General features: G+C 44.5%; 1 protein-coding gene across 1 annotated transcript in view; it reads right to left on the bottom strand.

Moving 5' to 3' along the window:
- Nucleotides 1-15,722, bottom strand: part of LOC120028722 (pleckstrin homology-like domain family B member 1) — a 60,034-nt gene that overhangs the window by 20,764 nt on the left and 23,548 nt on the right. Inside the window, exons 4-6 of the mRNA XM_038973945.1 lie at nt 3,225-3,536; nt 2,321-2,467; nt 1,918-2,055 (exon numbers count right to left, since the gene is read on the bottom strand). Coding sequence (XP_038829873.1) covers nt 1,918-2,055; nt 2,321-2,467; nt 3,225-3,536 — 597 coding nt within the window. The remainder of the gene's footprint in view (nt 1-1,917; nt 2,056-2,320; nt 2,468-3,224; nt 3,537-15,722) is intronic.

Genomic DNA, 15,722 nt, shown 5'->3' with positions numbered 1-15,722 from the left:
CACTGCCCTACTGGCACCCAGGCTGTGATATCAAAACCCCTGGAGGGAATAGAAGCGCGCAATAGGCTCCCCACACCGGCTCTCCTCGCCTCCTTCGAAACGCAATGGATGGTCAAAATGGAAAAACCTTGGATCTTTTCCTCCAATATGTTTTGAGAAAAAGAGAGGATGTGTGGAATAAGGAGAGATAGAGTTTGGGTCTGATTGTAGTGAAAGCGCCTTGTAAACTACCTCTAGAGGGCCACCACTGTATAACCAGTAGACTAGACCATTCAGGAGAGAGAGGGAAACGTTCTGCAGACCGAGAATCTTTTTTATCATTACTGCATTCTCTAAAGTCACTGGGTGGGAGAGGGGTGTGGGCGGTGCTTTGGGGTTGGAGTGGCACTCCTTTTCTCAAATCTGCCTAACTGTCACCCTGCTCGGGCTCCACCTCTGTCTGTGACCAATGGCAATAAAAGTAGAGAAGGCGACAATACAAGTTCGTTTTCCTAGTTGAAGCTTTGGTTTTAATTTGTAGTTTTAGACAGAACCGAGACAGAACCGTGAGACCCTGACGGTCTAACCTGAACACAGGAAGCGAGACACTCTCCGAAATGGTCTGTAATATACAAATCACAACATTTAAAAAGAGCCTTAAGGAAAGCCAAGAAAATTCCCCATTTCAGGTTGTCAGTTTAAGTGTCTACATAAAGCCTATAAGAGTGGAGTGACATGACTAGCTGAAACAACAGAGTTGTGTAAAGCCTTCAAATAGAGACCCTCTGTAATGTTGTGAACTATGTGGTGGACAGATATACTTTTAGTAGCCAGCCACTCATACCCACTCTGCATCCAGTCCCAGCTTCAGCCAAGTAGAAACCCAAAGGACCGATTCATACCTATGTCCCAAATGGCACCCGATTACCTACAGAGCCCTGGTCAAAAGTAGTGCACTATATAGGGAATATAGTGCCATTTGAGACACATTTAAGACAAGTGCTAATAACCTACATTGATTTCAGGCTGACAGTGGGGGAGGAGAGGAGGTTGCTGAGTGAAGCAGTGAGAGGATTAGAAGTTAATGGAGGCTGGTTAGTGGAGCCGAGCTGCAGAAGAAGAAAAAGCCCTGGAGAGAGAGAAACCACCAAGGAAAATAAAGAAAAAAAATACAGAAAAAAACACCCATACTTAAGTCTAAGCACCATCGTCCACAGCTCTTAAGGTAAAACATCAATGCATATAACAGGTGAAAGGTTGAAGCATTCCCCGCTGGGGGGGGGGGGGGGGGGGGGGGTTGAAGAGCGAGTGCTATGGCTGGGTGAATTTACCTTGGGATGGCAAAACCAACTAGATACGGTCTTGGGAGGCCATCTAGGATTTAATGCCTTTAAGGAATGTCAAGAGACCAGAAAGGCTGTTCAGTCCCTTTGAGGCTTACAAGATGTATATTCAGTGATGTGAAACGTTCGGAACGCTGCAGATAGAAATATCACGAACAGAACTGCCATGAATCCCTTTTCTATCCGGCAGAAAATCGTATATCTGTTCTACAGGATACATTTCTATGTGAACGTTCTGTAACGTTCCATCCACCTGAACAGGCCCTATAACAGACAGTCCCGCGCAGGGAAAGGCGGGTTGGGTTGTGTCTGTTGTGTTTAAACAACACAATGTTGAGATCTCACAAATCTCACCTCCCTGTCTACATACCCACCATCTTTCCAATAAGGACTCTCTCAGAGTGCTAGGACAACAAAAACAGCTCACTAACAAAAGTACTTTTTCTATTGGTTTTCTCCATTAAAATACAACACCGTAACATTGGAATGAGAAGTTTATAAGTGGAGCAAGAACTCATCTGCAGGTGGTAAGACTGCTTAATGTGTACAAGACAGTATGCTTGGTGTGTGTGTGTGTTTTCCCACAGGGTCCTACCTTGTCTTTCTCCCTCTGGATGGCGTTCTCCAGCTCGTTGAGCTTGTGTTGCAGCTGTCCGATGATCTCCGTCTCTGCCTCTACCTGGTCCAGTTCCGCCTGCCTCTCCCCCTGCAGCAGGGCCCGCTCCATCTCTGCCTGGGAACGGGACACACCCGTCACACATGAGCCCCCCTGCTCCAATCACAGAGCTTCCCCACAGACAGCAGACCAATCACAGCCTAGCGGTGCGTGTGACACCACCCAGTGCTCATTCTATCACTTTCTGCTTGTTTGTGTCACTAAACGTGCATGAAGCACACACACACACACACACAATAGTTTCAATTTATCTTCCCCACATATCATTCCTTATATTAGAAGCAGCCTACTATCTGGAAATTGAAGTGATTGAATTTCTTACCTCCTGCTTGGACTCCTGTAGCTGCTGCTCCAGCTCTGTGATTCGTGATTTGAGCTCGTCGACTCGTGCCAGCACTCTGACCCTCTCGTCCTCCAGGTAACCCAGCTCTGCCCGCCCCGGGCCGCCAGAAACAGGCTGTTCCTCGTGCTGAAGGGGGAGCGAGACAGAAGAGGCAGGCACATTGTTACATATAAGTGCAAAGAGCATGGCCCATGTGCAGTAGTTAACCGTTTCAGACTATGTTGCAAACACACACTGATCCACACATTAGGGAGCGACTATATACATCACATGTCTCCATGTTAAACACTGTTGCTTGGCAAACAAATGTCATTATCTTCATGCTGTGTCATTTCGACCATCAATCTAGGTCAGGCCGTGTCTAGGTCAGGCCGTGTCTAGGTCAGGCCGTGTCTAGGTCAGGCCGTGTCTAGCAATTTCCACTTTAAATGCATGCAGTAAGTGCTTTCATGCTGTTATATCAACGGCATGCCTGTAGTTCTCATAGTAAGTACTAGTATGTCATGCCTGTAGTTCTCATAGTAAGTACTAGTATGTCATGCCTGTAGTTCTCATAGTAAGTACTAGTATGTCATGCCTGTAGTTCTCATAGTAAGTACTAGTATGTCATGCCTGTAGTTCTCATAGTAAGTACTAGTATGTCATGCCTGTAGTTCTCATAGTAAGTACTAGTATGTCATGCCTGTAGTTCTCATAGTAAGTACTAGTATGTCATGCCTGTAGTTCTCATAGTAAGTACTAGTATGTCATGCCTGTAGTTCTCATAGTAAGTACTAGTATGTCATGCCTGTAGTTCTCATAGTAAGTACTAGTATGTCATGCCTGTAGTTCTCATAGTAAGTAGTAGAAATGATGAAAGTGATAAGACGGCCCTGCGTCTGACCTGGTATCGGTCTCCATTGTGGAGAGCCTGTGGTGGAAGTGGCGTCCTCACCTCCTGATGGGTGCTCTCTGTACTGCTGCACTCCTCCTTGAGGTTCTCCTCGTCGCTCTCCCTCTGCTGTCTATGGGCCATGCTACGATGAAGTGAGCTGGACCCTGCCAAGCTGTCCATAGAGGGTCTCCTGGCCGCCCCCTCCCCCGGTCCCAGGCCCCCAGGGAAGCCCATCCTCCCCTCTGCCTCGCCCCCAAAGGGCCCGTCGCCCTTGTTGTACTCGGCGCACAGGTTCAGGATGGTCTCTAGCCTCTGCCTCTCCTGTGGACAGACAGAAACAGAGGAACTGATTACATCAAGCCTCTGCTGCAAAGGCAAATATGTCCTCCTCCTCGCCCCAAATCTCATTTCCTGTGTGTGTGGCTGCCACTGATGCCAATCTGGAAATGAGCAATTCAGAGGTGGGTGGAGATTAAAAGGACCCTTCCCCAGAACCCACCTTCCCCCTCAGTGATGGCATCTTTCCTGTGTGGAGGAACCAGGTCTTATCAGGGACAGATCTAGCTCCAGCCATGGCTAGGCCAGGCCAAGCCTGTCTAATATGCAGTACAGAGCACACTCCTACCAAACATAACAAAACTCCATTAACCGACATGTTTGTGGATGTTAGTGTGTTCATAGTTAATGTGTCATTGTCTATAACTGACGCCAAGATCCAGGTCACGTGGTCAGGGAAAAACCCAAATCAAAGTCAATGGAAGTTAGCAGTTTAACAGTAGGTACTATCCTACGACCATGTCTTGATCCCAATGAGCAGACATATAGGCTGCCCATGCACCCCTGAAACAACAGCTTGCCAATCTCCAGAGCTCCTTCTCAGGGGTCTCACAAACACAGTGATTGTAGAAACAGGTGTCATTCTAAGATCAGTGCTGGCCCACCTCTGAGCAGTGATGGACTGCTGAATCACCAGGTGACCTCTAACCCCTAAAGGTCACCTGGCCCCTGCTGTAAACCCCGGGCTGCAGACGCAGCGACTCTGGTCTGACAGAGACACTAGTAGCCTTTATACTCTATTGTGTCGAAACCAACTGTACTGACTTGGATTTTCTTTTTACATTATTCATTCCAGCACAGTTAAGGTAACCGGGCCAGCTCAGTACAGCTCGGCTCGACTAAGCAGTGTGAAAGGGGTATTAGGCAATCAGTAGAATACAATGATCGGACAGAAACACAGACAAATAATATTATAAAACGTAATCACAAATGTATTTTTTTTTTTTCAGATGAGGTATGTTTTGTACTTTCAGACGAAGGAGACGTTTTGATCAACTTTGTTGATCTCGTGGAAATAAAAACAGCACCACATTACTCAACCAAAACAAACGAGTTAACACCTAACTAACTAGAGATACATGCAGTACATGACTAATGTTGTCAGGGGGAGGCAGGCTCTAGACCTGTTTGATGTGCCCTCAGACAGTGATTCCCTGTGATTTAGGTAAGTGGGGTACTCTGATGGGTTTGGTGTGTAGAACCCCCTACATTAGCTTAACCTGTAATCGGAGTCAGCCAGCTTTACTAACAGAAGGTTAGAAGAACAAGCCCTGGGCTACAATATGTTCACTAGAGATATGAGGGGGAAGCACAACAACAGTGGAGCCTCCATTTGCAATGCACAACACCCACATCTTACTGGCTTTCATCTGAAAATGCCACCGTGCCTTCCCTCTCTGGATTCACATTATGGAATTAAGTCTAGAAAATGCAGGCCTGACAACACCAACAGCTGACGCAAACATAGGAAATGTGGCGTCTCCTGTTCCTTGCATTTTTTGTTTGCTAAGAATGTAGTCTACTAAGGGACAAAGTATACAGACAGCAGGCATTCCTGAGGCTTTAAAGTTTGAATGGCACAACAAATCCAGCAGCTTTTCTCCTTTTCTCTCATACCATGTAACAGGACCTGGCTGGCAGTGCAAGGCCCTGGGCTATAGAGAATCACAACTGGGTTCAAATACCATTTGTTTTGGTTTTCAAATACTTTGAGCATTTGATCGACCCAGCCTGGAGTGCCATACCGGCAAGTTTGCACTTTTGGGACTATACCATTGCCAGACAGTGCTGCTGAAATATTTGGATGAAAATACTATTTGAACCCATGTCTGCAGAGAAAGCATACTGTATGTTCTCTCTATTCCCACCATCTCACTTCGGGCATGTTTACTTTTTTGCAGACTGTCTCTTTGATACTGTTAGAAGTTAAACGATAGTCAACATAATCGCTGTGTCATTCCACCAGACTGAACATAGTAGGCCTACTGTCTGGCTAGGTTCAAAGAGCCTAGACAGATTTATGTTGCTGTAATAGCTCGGGGGCGGCAGGTAGCCTAGTGGTTAGAGCGTTGGACTAGTAACCGAAAGGTTGCTAGATCGAATCCCAGAGGTGCCAAGGTAAAAATCTGTTGTTCTGCCCCTGAACAAGGCAGAGTTAACCCACTGTTCTTAGGCCTTCATTGTAAATAAGAATTTGTTCTTAACTGACTTGCCTAGTTAAATAAATAAAAAATACCCATGTGTTTCTCTGTACATAAATCAGCATGACAGTGTTTTGAAACCTGCACATTATGGGATATTCTGATCTTATGTTCAGTGACTGGTTGCCAGAACTTTGCTTACTCCAGCAAATTGCTAGTACGTTTTTTGGAAGCAGAGCTAGTGCCTAAAAATACCTTCTAATGCACCGTCTCAGCACCCCACCTTCTAATGCACCGTCTCAGCACCCCACCTTCTAATGCACCGTCTCAGCACCCCACCTTCTAATGCACCGTCTCAGCACCCCACCTTCTAATGCACCGTCTCAGCACCCCACCTTCTAATGCACCGTCTCAGCACCCCACCTTCTAATGCACTTTCAGCACCCCACCTTCTAATGCACCGTTTCAGCACCCCACCTTCTAATGCAGTTTCAGCACCTCTACTCTTCTTTGAGCATGAAGTACCCTCTTTTGTTTTGAGCTATTTCTATGCTTCACGTTATTAAGTTTTGTTTTTGCGTCTTTTACTTTCGGTTTTGTACCACAGCTGAAACAATATTTTTGGTTATGGAAAATACATCGAACAGCGGTTTAGATGGTACAATGATTCTCTACACTATACTAGCTAATTTTATCACAAATTGAAATTAGGCAAACGATTAGAAAACGGCGGAGCGATTTCTGCATGGTGCAACCTTAAAAAAATATAAATTCCCTCAGTTTATGAGCCTCAAACGGTCTCCGTAGATGTCATTAACTGGCTCCCCCGGGGTAGAGGCACGACTGAGGCAAGGTGTTACTAGAGATTTCCTAGAACCTTTAATGCACATGATACAAAAACCTGGTGGCATAGTCGGAACCCGTGGAGAGGAGGCGAGGGGAGGGCGACTCATTGGATCTCCAAGTTGGCCCACACGGAGTCTCACTCTGATCCTGCAGCTTCCGCTCCCTGTAGGTCTAAGTTACTGACTGGTTCCAATCACAGCATACTGTAGCATATGGCTTCCAATCCACTGTCTATTAAACACATGGCTGTTTATGGTCTAGCTCCCACTAGTCTAGTGCTTTGACACTCATTATGTGACACATATAATTCCAAGAGTTTCCTTGAGTTCCACAACCAGCATGGCAGCATGCATACAACACTATGTAGGTAAAATACTACACTGAACAAAAATATAAAACGCAACATGTAAAGTGCTGGTCTCCTGTTTCATGAGCTGAAATAAAAGATCCCAGAAATGTTCAATACGCACTAAAAGCTAATTTCTCTCATTTTGTGCACAAATGTATATATTTTTTCAGTATATGTAGGACACAGACCTAATACTAAACAACGTCTGCAACGTGTTATATAGTATAAGCAGTGAGAATAATCAGAAACTGGTTAAAAGCTACATAAATCTGAATAGAGACAACTGGTCAACCGATTTCAAAGATTGTGTTATAGATTTTGATTATTCAATTAGTCTCCCTCATAACTAAGTTGTTTATTTAGTTGTGCAAAGTTCACCATGTTCAAGAGTATAAAAACAACTATCAATTATGAAATCAACCAATGAAAATTCAATTTTATTATCTACAGTACAGCAAATAAAAGTCAGCAAATCCAAGTGGGATACTTACTCTCATTGTGGACATGTGAAAAGGCACAGCTCTAGGAGGACAGTGAGGCTCATTGAAGTCACACTCAAACTCCCTCCCTGAGACAGATGAACAAACACAACCCTTCTACAGAGTCCCACCCCCAAACCCTTCCACTGTCTCCAGACCTGTGTACACAGGGAGGTGTTGGGCTTACAATGAAAGACCTTTAGTGCCCTCAATAAACAACAAGCCTCTGACTCACATTCCTACCTAGTGTACATAATGCATGTTCTCATTTCCAACCTATTCAGATGGAAGAGTTGAATTTGATGTTGCTTCAGCGTTGAGGTAGCATTGTGCAGTAGTAGCAGACCCAGCTTGCTAATAGGAGGAACACTGACTGGATTTCCCAGCCAAGCTAGAGACTTATTCCATATGGGCCTCTTTCCTTATCTGCTAAAGCGTGACTCAAGGGATAAGCTCAACCACAAGTCTAAGCCACATCCAGAGTCTGTCTGCTCCATAGGAAAATCCTTTATGAGAAGTAAAATACTGACCCATAGCATGGTCCATCCCTACTATGGCCTACCTGGGATTTGAACCCACAGACCCAGAAAAGCCAAGGTCCGGGTTGACAGTACTGCTCTATAGTCAAACTGGTTGCAATTCATGAGATGGCAGTTCTTTCCACCAACTAACCCACCCACGTTCCAATTAGCCATGACTCATTCCTGGATATTTCATGTTGTTCTGCGATGTTTACTGAGTCATTCTTCCTCCCACCGCCATTTACAAGTCATCAGACAAAATGTGACCGCACAACACAAACTCGTAGCGAGCTCTCTAAGCATCATTAGCTTTCCTTATCATATTAGCAGAATGTACTTAGCCTGTTAAGCTAACCGAGTGGAAGTGATTAAAACGAGTAAATGACAGTTAAGAAAGATACCGCTACAGTAAAATGTCAGGGTAATTGCTTGGCATGTGAGAGATCTGGAGAAGAGTCTGGAGTGAGGATAAATGGCATGGATTCGGCATCTTACAGTCTCCTCGTTGGGACATTCAGGCACACTCATTTCTAGCCAGCTATTTCCAGGTATTCCCCGAGCACCGGGACTCTGTCTTTCCCTCACTCTCGCAACATCCTCTTTCTTTGAGTAAGTCAGTATCTTTCCCACCGTACCACTCTCCCTAACAATTAACGACTAGGCCTATTCTTTGAATCCAAGCATCTCTTCCTCATTTTTGCCTTCTTTCCAATGTGAATCAGTGATGTGTCAGTCTCTCGTTCTTCTTTCTCCTTTTTTTTCTGTTCCTCTTTCTCGCCGTCTTCTGTCCTTCTTGCTATGCACTTCTGCATCCTTTTCCCAGTGAGCAAAACTAGTTACAATGACATCATTATGACGTCTTTTCTGATGGCATGGTCAAATTACACCGAGTGTACAAAACAACACCTTCCTAATATTGAGTTAAACTCCACCCTTTTGCCCTCAGAACAGCCTCAATGTGTCAGTGCATAGACTCCACAAGGCAATGAAAGCGTTCCACAGGGATGCTGGCCCATGTTGACTCCAACGCTTCCCACAGTTGTGTCAAGTTGGCTGGATGTCCTTTGGATGGTGGACCATTCTTGATACACGCGGGAAACTTAAGCATACCCCGTTCAAAGACACTTCATTATTTTGTCTTGCCCGTTCACCCTCTGAATGGCACACACACACAATCCATGATCTTTAACCTGTCTCCTCCCCTTCATCTACACTGATTGAAGTGGATTGAACAAATGACATCAATAAGGGATCATAGCTTTCACCTGGTCAGTCTATGTCATGGAATGTTTTGTACACTCAGTGTATATACTGAGCAGAAAACAACCTAAATATGATGTATTTTTCGGGCGTCTGCTCAACAACCAGAAGAAAATACCAAACACCCCTGTGGGGAATGCCCTAATTGTAAGCCTCTCATCAGGGGTTGGATTGGAACATGTTTTGGTATTGCTTAAATGTTGCACTGTAGACACGCAACAAGGACAGCCGGCGAGTTACCAAGAACAAATTCAGAGAGTACCACTGATACAATGGCATTCTTCACAACTCATAAACCAAGAGATAAAAGAACCCCACACTCTCCTTAGTGCAGTGAATGCTGGGAAAACAACCACATTCACCTCTTCTTTATCAGGCACAGTTCCGGGGAGACTGAGGAAAAACACGGCGGTTTCAGTGACGCTAGTCGCTAGCGGGCACTAACTGGAGCGGCAGCTTCAAACAGCCACATGGAAGACTAGCCCTCCAGCAGCATGTTGTGCTGGTGACTGTGTCCCAAAAGGTACCCCATTCCCTATATTCTGTAGTACACTACTTTTGACCAGGCCCCATAGGGTAAAATAGGGTGCCATTTTAGAAGCTAACTAGCTTGACAAACCTTTCCAAACCCTGGGTACTGCATAAGCTTTACAAATAGATATGTGCTAGCCTATAGGCTAGTTCTATAGGGCAGCAAATGTGTGTTGTGCCCAACATCCACTCCACAACATCTAAAAGGCAAAACAATGAGAGTCCATGGAAGCACCAAGTCTACACCACCATACAACTAGAACAGCCTGTCTGATACTGCAGCATGCTTTATATGATCTTCATTAGACCAGGTTTGGCCAGGTGAGGTTGAACGACGGTCTCTCTCTCGCTCTCTCTTCCTCCCTCTCTCAGCTGGGCCCGTCTGAGAAGACAGAACCCACTGCCACGGCTGGATGTCGACTAGCTAAGCTCAGACCTCACAGCCAAAGAATGACCCCTGACCTCCAAGCATTTACACCCTCAGGTTGGAGTTCACCGTGGCCTAGGTTGTGTTCATTAAAAGGGTAATTTCACTCAAATAACAAAATCACATATTGGTTACCTTACAATGGAAATTATTCCCCCGTTTCAGTCTGTTTGGTTCCTAATGAACACGACTCTAGAGGCAAGACAATCTCTCAGTGACAGACGCAGGTGTCTTGAAGCTGAGGGTGTTTGACAGTGAGTGAATAAGATGCATCTTATATGTTATTAAGTAAGAAAGGAAGCGTAAGAGTTTCATGGTATGTTTCTCTGGGAGAATTGAATCAACTCAAGTAAGATCATTTTAGCACAACCATTGGTAATTCAACAGTACAGACTTGGAGATCAGGCCTAATGTAAAACGTTTCTTCTACTAATACAAATACACATGTAATCTAGCTGTGCATGTTGCACAAATGTCCAAAGTCTAAAAACTGTTTGAAACCGTAAAAAGCCCTGAACAAAACACACCCACCAACTTCAGCACACGCAGGAACACACACACACACACACTCTAACTCAAGCAGACATGCACGTACGCACCCCTAGTTCTCCCAATTCCATATCCATTCTGGAACGACAAACAGTAATTGCATTAAACAGTAAGTGCAGTCACATTGGTGAGGAAAGCTGGGTCCTCCTGAGCCAGAGAGAGTAAGTACAGCACGGCCCTGCTCTGTTCCGCTCTGTGTGCTTCCGATCCGCTTCCATTGAAGACTTTACGTCAATCTATTACTGGTCCTAGATCAGTGTAGTATGTACAGTAAACTGTGGCTGTACTGTGGTTCTATTGCTAGGTTCTGTTCTCAGTGCTGGCTTGTTCAGTCATTCACCTCACGTTTGAAAAGAGCTCGGATGGAGATCCTTCCTCTGTCCTCAGGCCAAGGGGGAGGGGCTTATACACTAGGGGGAGGGGCCAGAGGTATGTTTACAATGCTCTGGTCTTGAGACTTGTTTCTGCACTCCCTTGGGAGACTGTAGAGATGGAGCTCTACTAAAATAGAGTAAGGTGAGGATACCAACTCTAGTGGAAAGACTAGCCTTTCTTAGACAACGTTTTTTTTTGTTAAGAAACAAATTGCTGTTCTTTCCTTTTTTTCCAGACAGAGGTGTCCTCTCCTAGGGCTGTGACAATTATGGAATTTTTGGTAACAATTAATTGTCATGAAAATGGCTGCGGTTCCTTGTAATGCATCATAGTGCATCTTTGAAAATTCGCTACGAGTGAATACAACAGCTTTGGTGACACCCGTCTCAAAAACAAATGTTTTGATCGCTTGCAACTTTTGGAAATGAAGGTTCTCCTCTCGACCGTGCCGATCTGCATGTAAAATAATTTACCCAATTAAACGAAAAATACTTGAATATAAAGTTGAATCCCCCTTCAACTAAAATGAATGTATTAAGACGGTTATGACGAAAACAAATTTCAGTTCACGGCTATGCCCATAATTGTCAGTCACACGATAATTGTGACAGCCCTATGACGTCCCCCCTCTCTGAATGTTCTCTGAATGCAGATAGGGCATGGAGATATGTTAGGCTATCACATGCCGTCTTAAACAACCAACGACTGCTTTCAAACAGCATGGTAGCGTGTCGTATTTGGAAAATCGTGACAATGGGACGGTAGAACTGACACAGAGAAACTAAAAACAGACATGGAGCAAATTTACAGACTAGATGAAAACAGCATCCCTTCAAAAGGAGTCTGAGTGAGAGATTTGCCACTGACCCAGATTATCTGTGAAGTGAGTAGACAGTGTCTCCCCCCACCCTTTCTCTCACTCACTCTCTTTTCTCAATCCAGCTGTGGGGATCACTATAATCTGCCCTGGCTAGTAAACTCGATACCCACCGTGCTTTAAACCCCCCCACACACACGCACGTATAAACCGTCATGGATGGTTCATATTCTAGGCCTAATGGTAGTTAGAATTATAAAGTCGTATACTGGTAGAACTACAAAATATAAAAACACCATTAAAATCAACCCTAGCTGCTTGACCACAGAATTAGACCAGTGACAGAGAGGGCATTGTTCTAGGTCTAAACCTAGGCCATGCTGCCCGATGACAGGACGATACAGGCGAGAATATGTTTGGTGCGCTGGGTATATTTGGTGTGCTAATCCATGTGAACACTGACAAACATGCCAGTCACGCAGAGAAGACCTCGCTCTCTCCCGTAAAGAGCCGACCGTTCTCGCTGACATTCTCACCGACTCTGAAAAGTCTTTCCCTTCGATGGAAATACTTCCCGGACAGAATTGCATGCACAAGAGACCGGGAAAGAGAGGGGCCGAAAGACACCAACGTAGAGAGAAAATAATGCTCTCCAGGTAAAGCAGTATAGAAACTTCAATGAAGGTCTTAAACTCTTCAGGACAACATATGTCCCTCGAGCTAGAGAGAACTAGCGATAATAGTCTAAATTGTATCCATGCACATTTTGAGACAGTCAGCTGAAAAATGTGGTTATTTTTGTTTAGCTACGTTTAGAAATGTCCCTGTGAGCATGACGAAACGTCAGGATTATAAAGTAATGGAATATGTGATGTCATCATCCTTGGACCACTCGTTACAACATTGAGGTCATCTTCAGTAGACTGCCGTTTTCACAACCCTATCTGTCTGACAGTCAGAGCAGCCAGCCAGTGACTAACGCCATATGCCTAGTGTGTTTGCCAAGGCAGCGCTTCACTAAGCAACCATGTATAGCACTACAACTCAAAGGCAGCTCAGACGTGAGAAATTATCTCCTTAACTGCCTGGACTCCGACATGACATAGAGCTCACCTCTGATTGGCTGGCAAAAATAACATCTTAAAATACTGTTTCACTGGTTTATGTGACACATGCTACTTGGATGAAAGAGAATAAAGGCGCTGTATAAACATTGTAAACAGATGGTATGAATGACGTCGTCCCTGGTGAACACTTATGTTTTCTCGGGCCACAGAACACATAAATGTCTTTCCAGATCACAGAAATAATTGAGTATCGTTGGTACAGTAAACAAGTCCTATGTATAAACAGTGCTGTTAGTTTATCAGGATGCCAGAGAGCCTGTAGGGATAGATAGCTGTACCCAGCATACCCCTTTGCTTCAGGCATGACACTGATCCCCAGGGTCTGACTGACTGCATCCGGAAATAACTTGGCGACAAAGAGCAGTTAGTTACCCCTGGCCTGGCCGGACCTACAGCATGTTGCTGGGAGACTGACAGACTGACAGACAGATGGACAGACGGCGAGCAGGCAGACAGACAGACGGTCCTTGGGTACAGAAAGTGTAGCAAATATAGCCTTGATGAATGGACTGTACACTGCCCCCCACCTCCCCTCCCCCCATGCCCCTCCAAAAGAAATTACTGTGCCAGTCACATGGCAACGTCCCCATCCACCCCCACTGGCAGCTCCAGTGAGAGACACTGAGGACCTGTGTCACGCTTGGCTCGCTGCACTGCCTCTCGCCGTCTCTCACCACGGCAGGAGTCTAACGCCTTCCACTTACAAGGACCTTATGTCATGCTTAGCTCTGCACAGTTCAGTCTGGGTCTTGTTGCTGGATCTTAAAGACCCGGACAGAACAGAATCTTTGGGTGGATTTAAACGGATGCAGAAATACCTCATGGTAATAATGGTTACGGGATCCAAATCCTTAATTCAGTGCTGCATGAGCTGAGCACACCTGGGTTCACAATGAGTGCATATAATACTCGTACACCCCTCTTGATCCCTCCTCACAATGAAAATACTAGCATACCAGTTGCAAAGCTCATATGCCAGGGGCTTAATCTTGTTATAACTGGGATAGCTAGCTCACTAAGCTAAAGCCTAGGCACTAAGCTAAAGCCTAGGCATTTGCTCAGGGAGCTAATGCAAACCTTCTGGCTTCAGACTAGGTTACTAATCACGCAGGCATTACGTAATTCACCAAACCACCCCTCTTACATTTTGAAAGTCCGACCGGCAGGTGACAAAGAAAACGTAAGTCTCTACAATCTGTCCGCATTCGTAGTACCTCCCTTTATAAGGGAGGTTTATAAATTTGGTTTTAAATAAGTATTAAAAGTAAATGTAATTACTAAAATATACTTAAGTATCAAAAGTAAAGGTATAAATTGTTTCAAATTCCTTATATTAAGCAAGCCAGACACCATTTTCTTGTTTTTACAGATAGCCAGGGGCACACTCCAACACTCAGCCATCATTTGCAAAAGAAGCATGCATGTTCAGTGAGTCGGCCAGATCAGAGGCAATAGGGATGACCAGGGATGTTCTCTTGATAAGGGTGTGAATTTGACCATTTTCCTGTCTTGCTAAGCATTGAAAATGTAGCAAATAGTTTTGAGTGTCAGGTCAAATGTATGGAGTAAAAAGTACATGATATTCTTTAGGAACGTAGTGAAGTAAAAGTTGTCAAAAATATAAATAGTAAAGTAAAGATACCATAAAAAAACTCCTTAAGTAGTACATTCAAGTATTTTTACACCACTGCTTACAGTATGTACATTCCCTGTTATTTCTTCTGCTATTTACATTCTGTCCTTTGTCAATATTTCCCAGTCTAATGGCACAAGGTTAAGATCATAGGTCATTATGGTTTGCTGTAATAACCATCCTTTCAATTGAAACCCCATCCATACAGAGAGAATTGCAAATACAATTTAACTGATAGGCCTAAAGGTTGGGGGATCTTGTTGTCCTTAATCAAAAAGGAACTATTATTAACTTGATCTAGATTCGAAAATTGCCTTCTTCCTGACAATCCTGGCAATTGCTTTTCTCCTTGAATTGAGAAAGACATTTCTCTAACATTTAGGGCTACAGCCTATTCCAACACATGGGGGTGACAGAGGAGACAAAGACAGATTGTGTCCATTCTGTGATTGCCAGAGATGGTTTTACTGCTGTGTAATGGAAGTAATGCTCCTGTTGGGAACCAGAGCGTAGCCCAGTATACACAGAGAGGCTAGGGCACGTCAGCGGCACCCTACTCATAGAAATAGAATGTACCCATGACTGTGACTGTACCTTCATATTGCCATGTTTTGAAGGGGGTTTCCCATTCTATTACTATGGTGTACCTACAAGGAGGCAGACAAGAGTTTATCACACAGAGGCCTAAGCATATAAAAGTATTTTAAAGGTCATTGTCTCAGGCGCTTCATTAGGGACATAAGTCCAAGTCTACTGCTCCCTCCCTCTCTTTAGTGCAAAAAGGGACAACAAACAATGGGGTTGCATTGGAAAAACATGGCCGCTCCGTCACCACACGTCAGCAGTTAAGATAGTTTCACTGCTCGCTTTTCCTCACAAATGTGGACTTCACTGTGCTCTCCACTCCCATCATTTTAGGTTAAACAAATGGTTATCTAGTAATGTGGAGGAATACTTGAGTGGAGACAGACTAAACATGTTGGTTAAAAAAGGCTATAAGCCGAACTACAGCTCCGCAGATCCAGTTGCTAAGAAACTTCAGGTTTTGTTGTTGTTTTTTAGGGTGGGAATTCACACCCTTACATATTTTATTTTTATTTGATAGATAGTGGCGTG

The sequence above is a fragment of the Salvelinus namaycush genome, chromosome 34 (assembly GCF_016432855.1).
Source record: "Salvelinus namaycush isolate Seneca chromosome 34, SaNama_1.0, whole genome shotgun sequence".
NCBI lineage: Eukaryota > Metazoa > Chordata > Actinopteri > Salmoniformes > Salmonidae > Salvelinus > Salvelinus namaycush.
The sequence above is the reverse complement of the archived record's forward strand: the minus strand, read 5'-3'. Positions and strand labels throughout refer to the sequence as shown.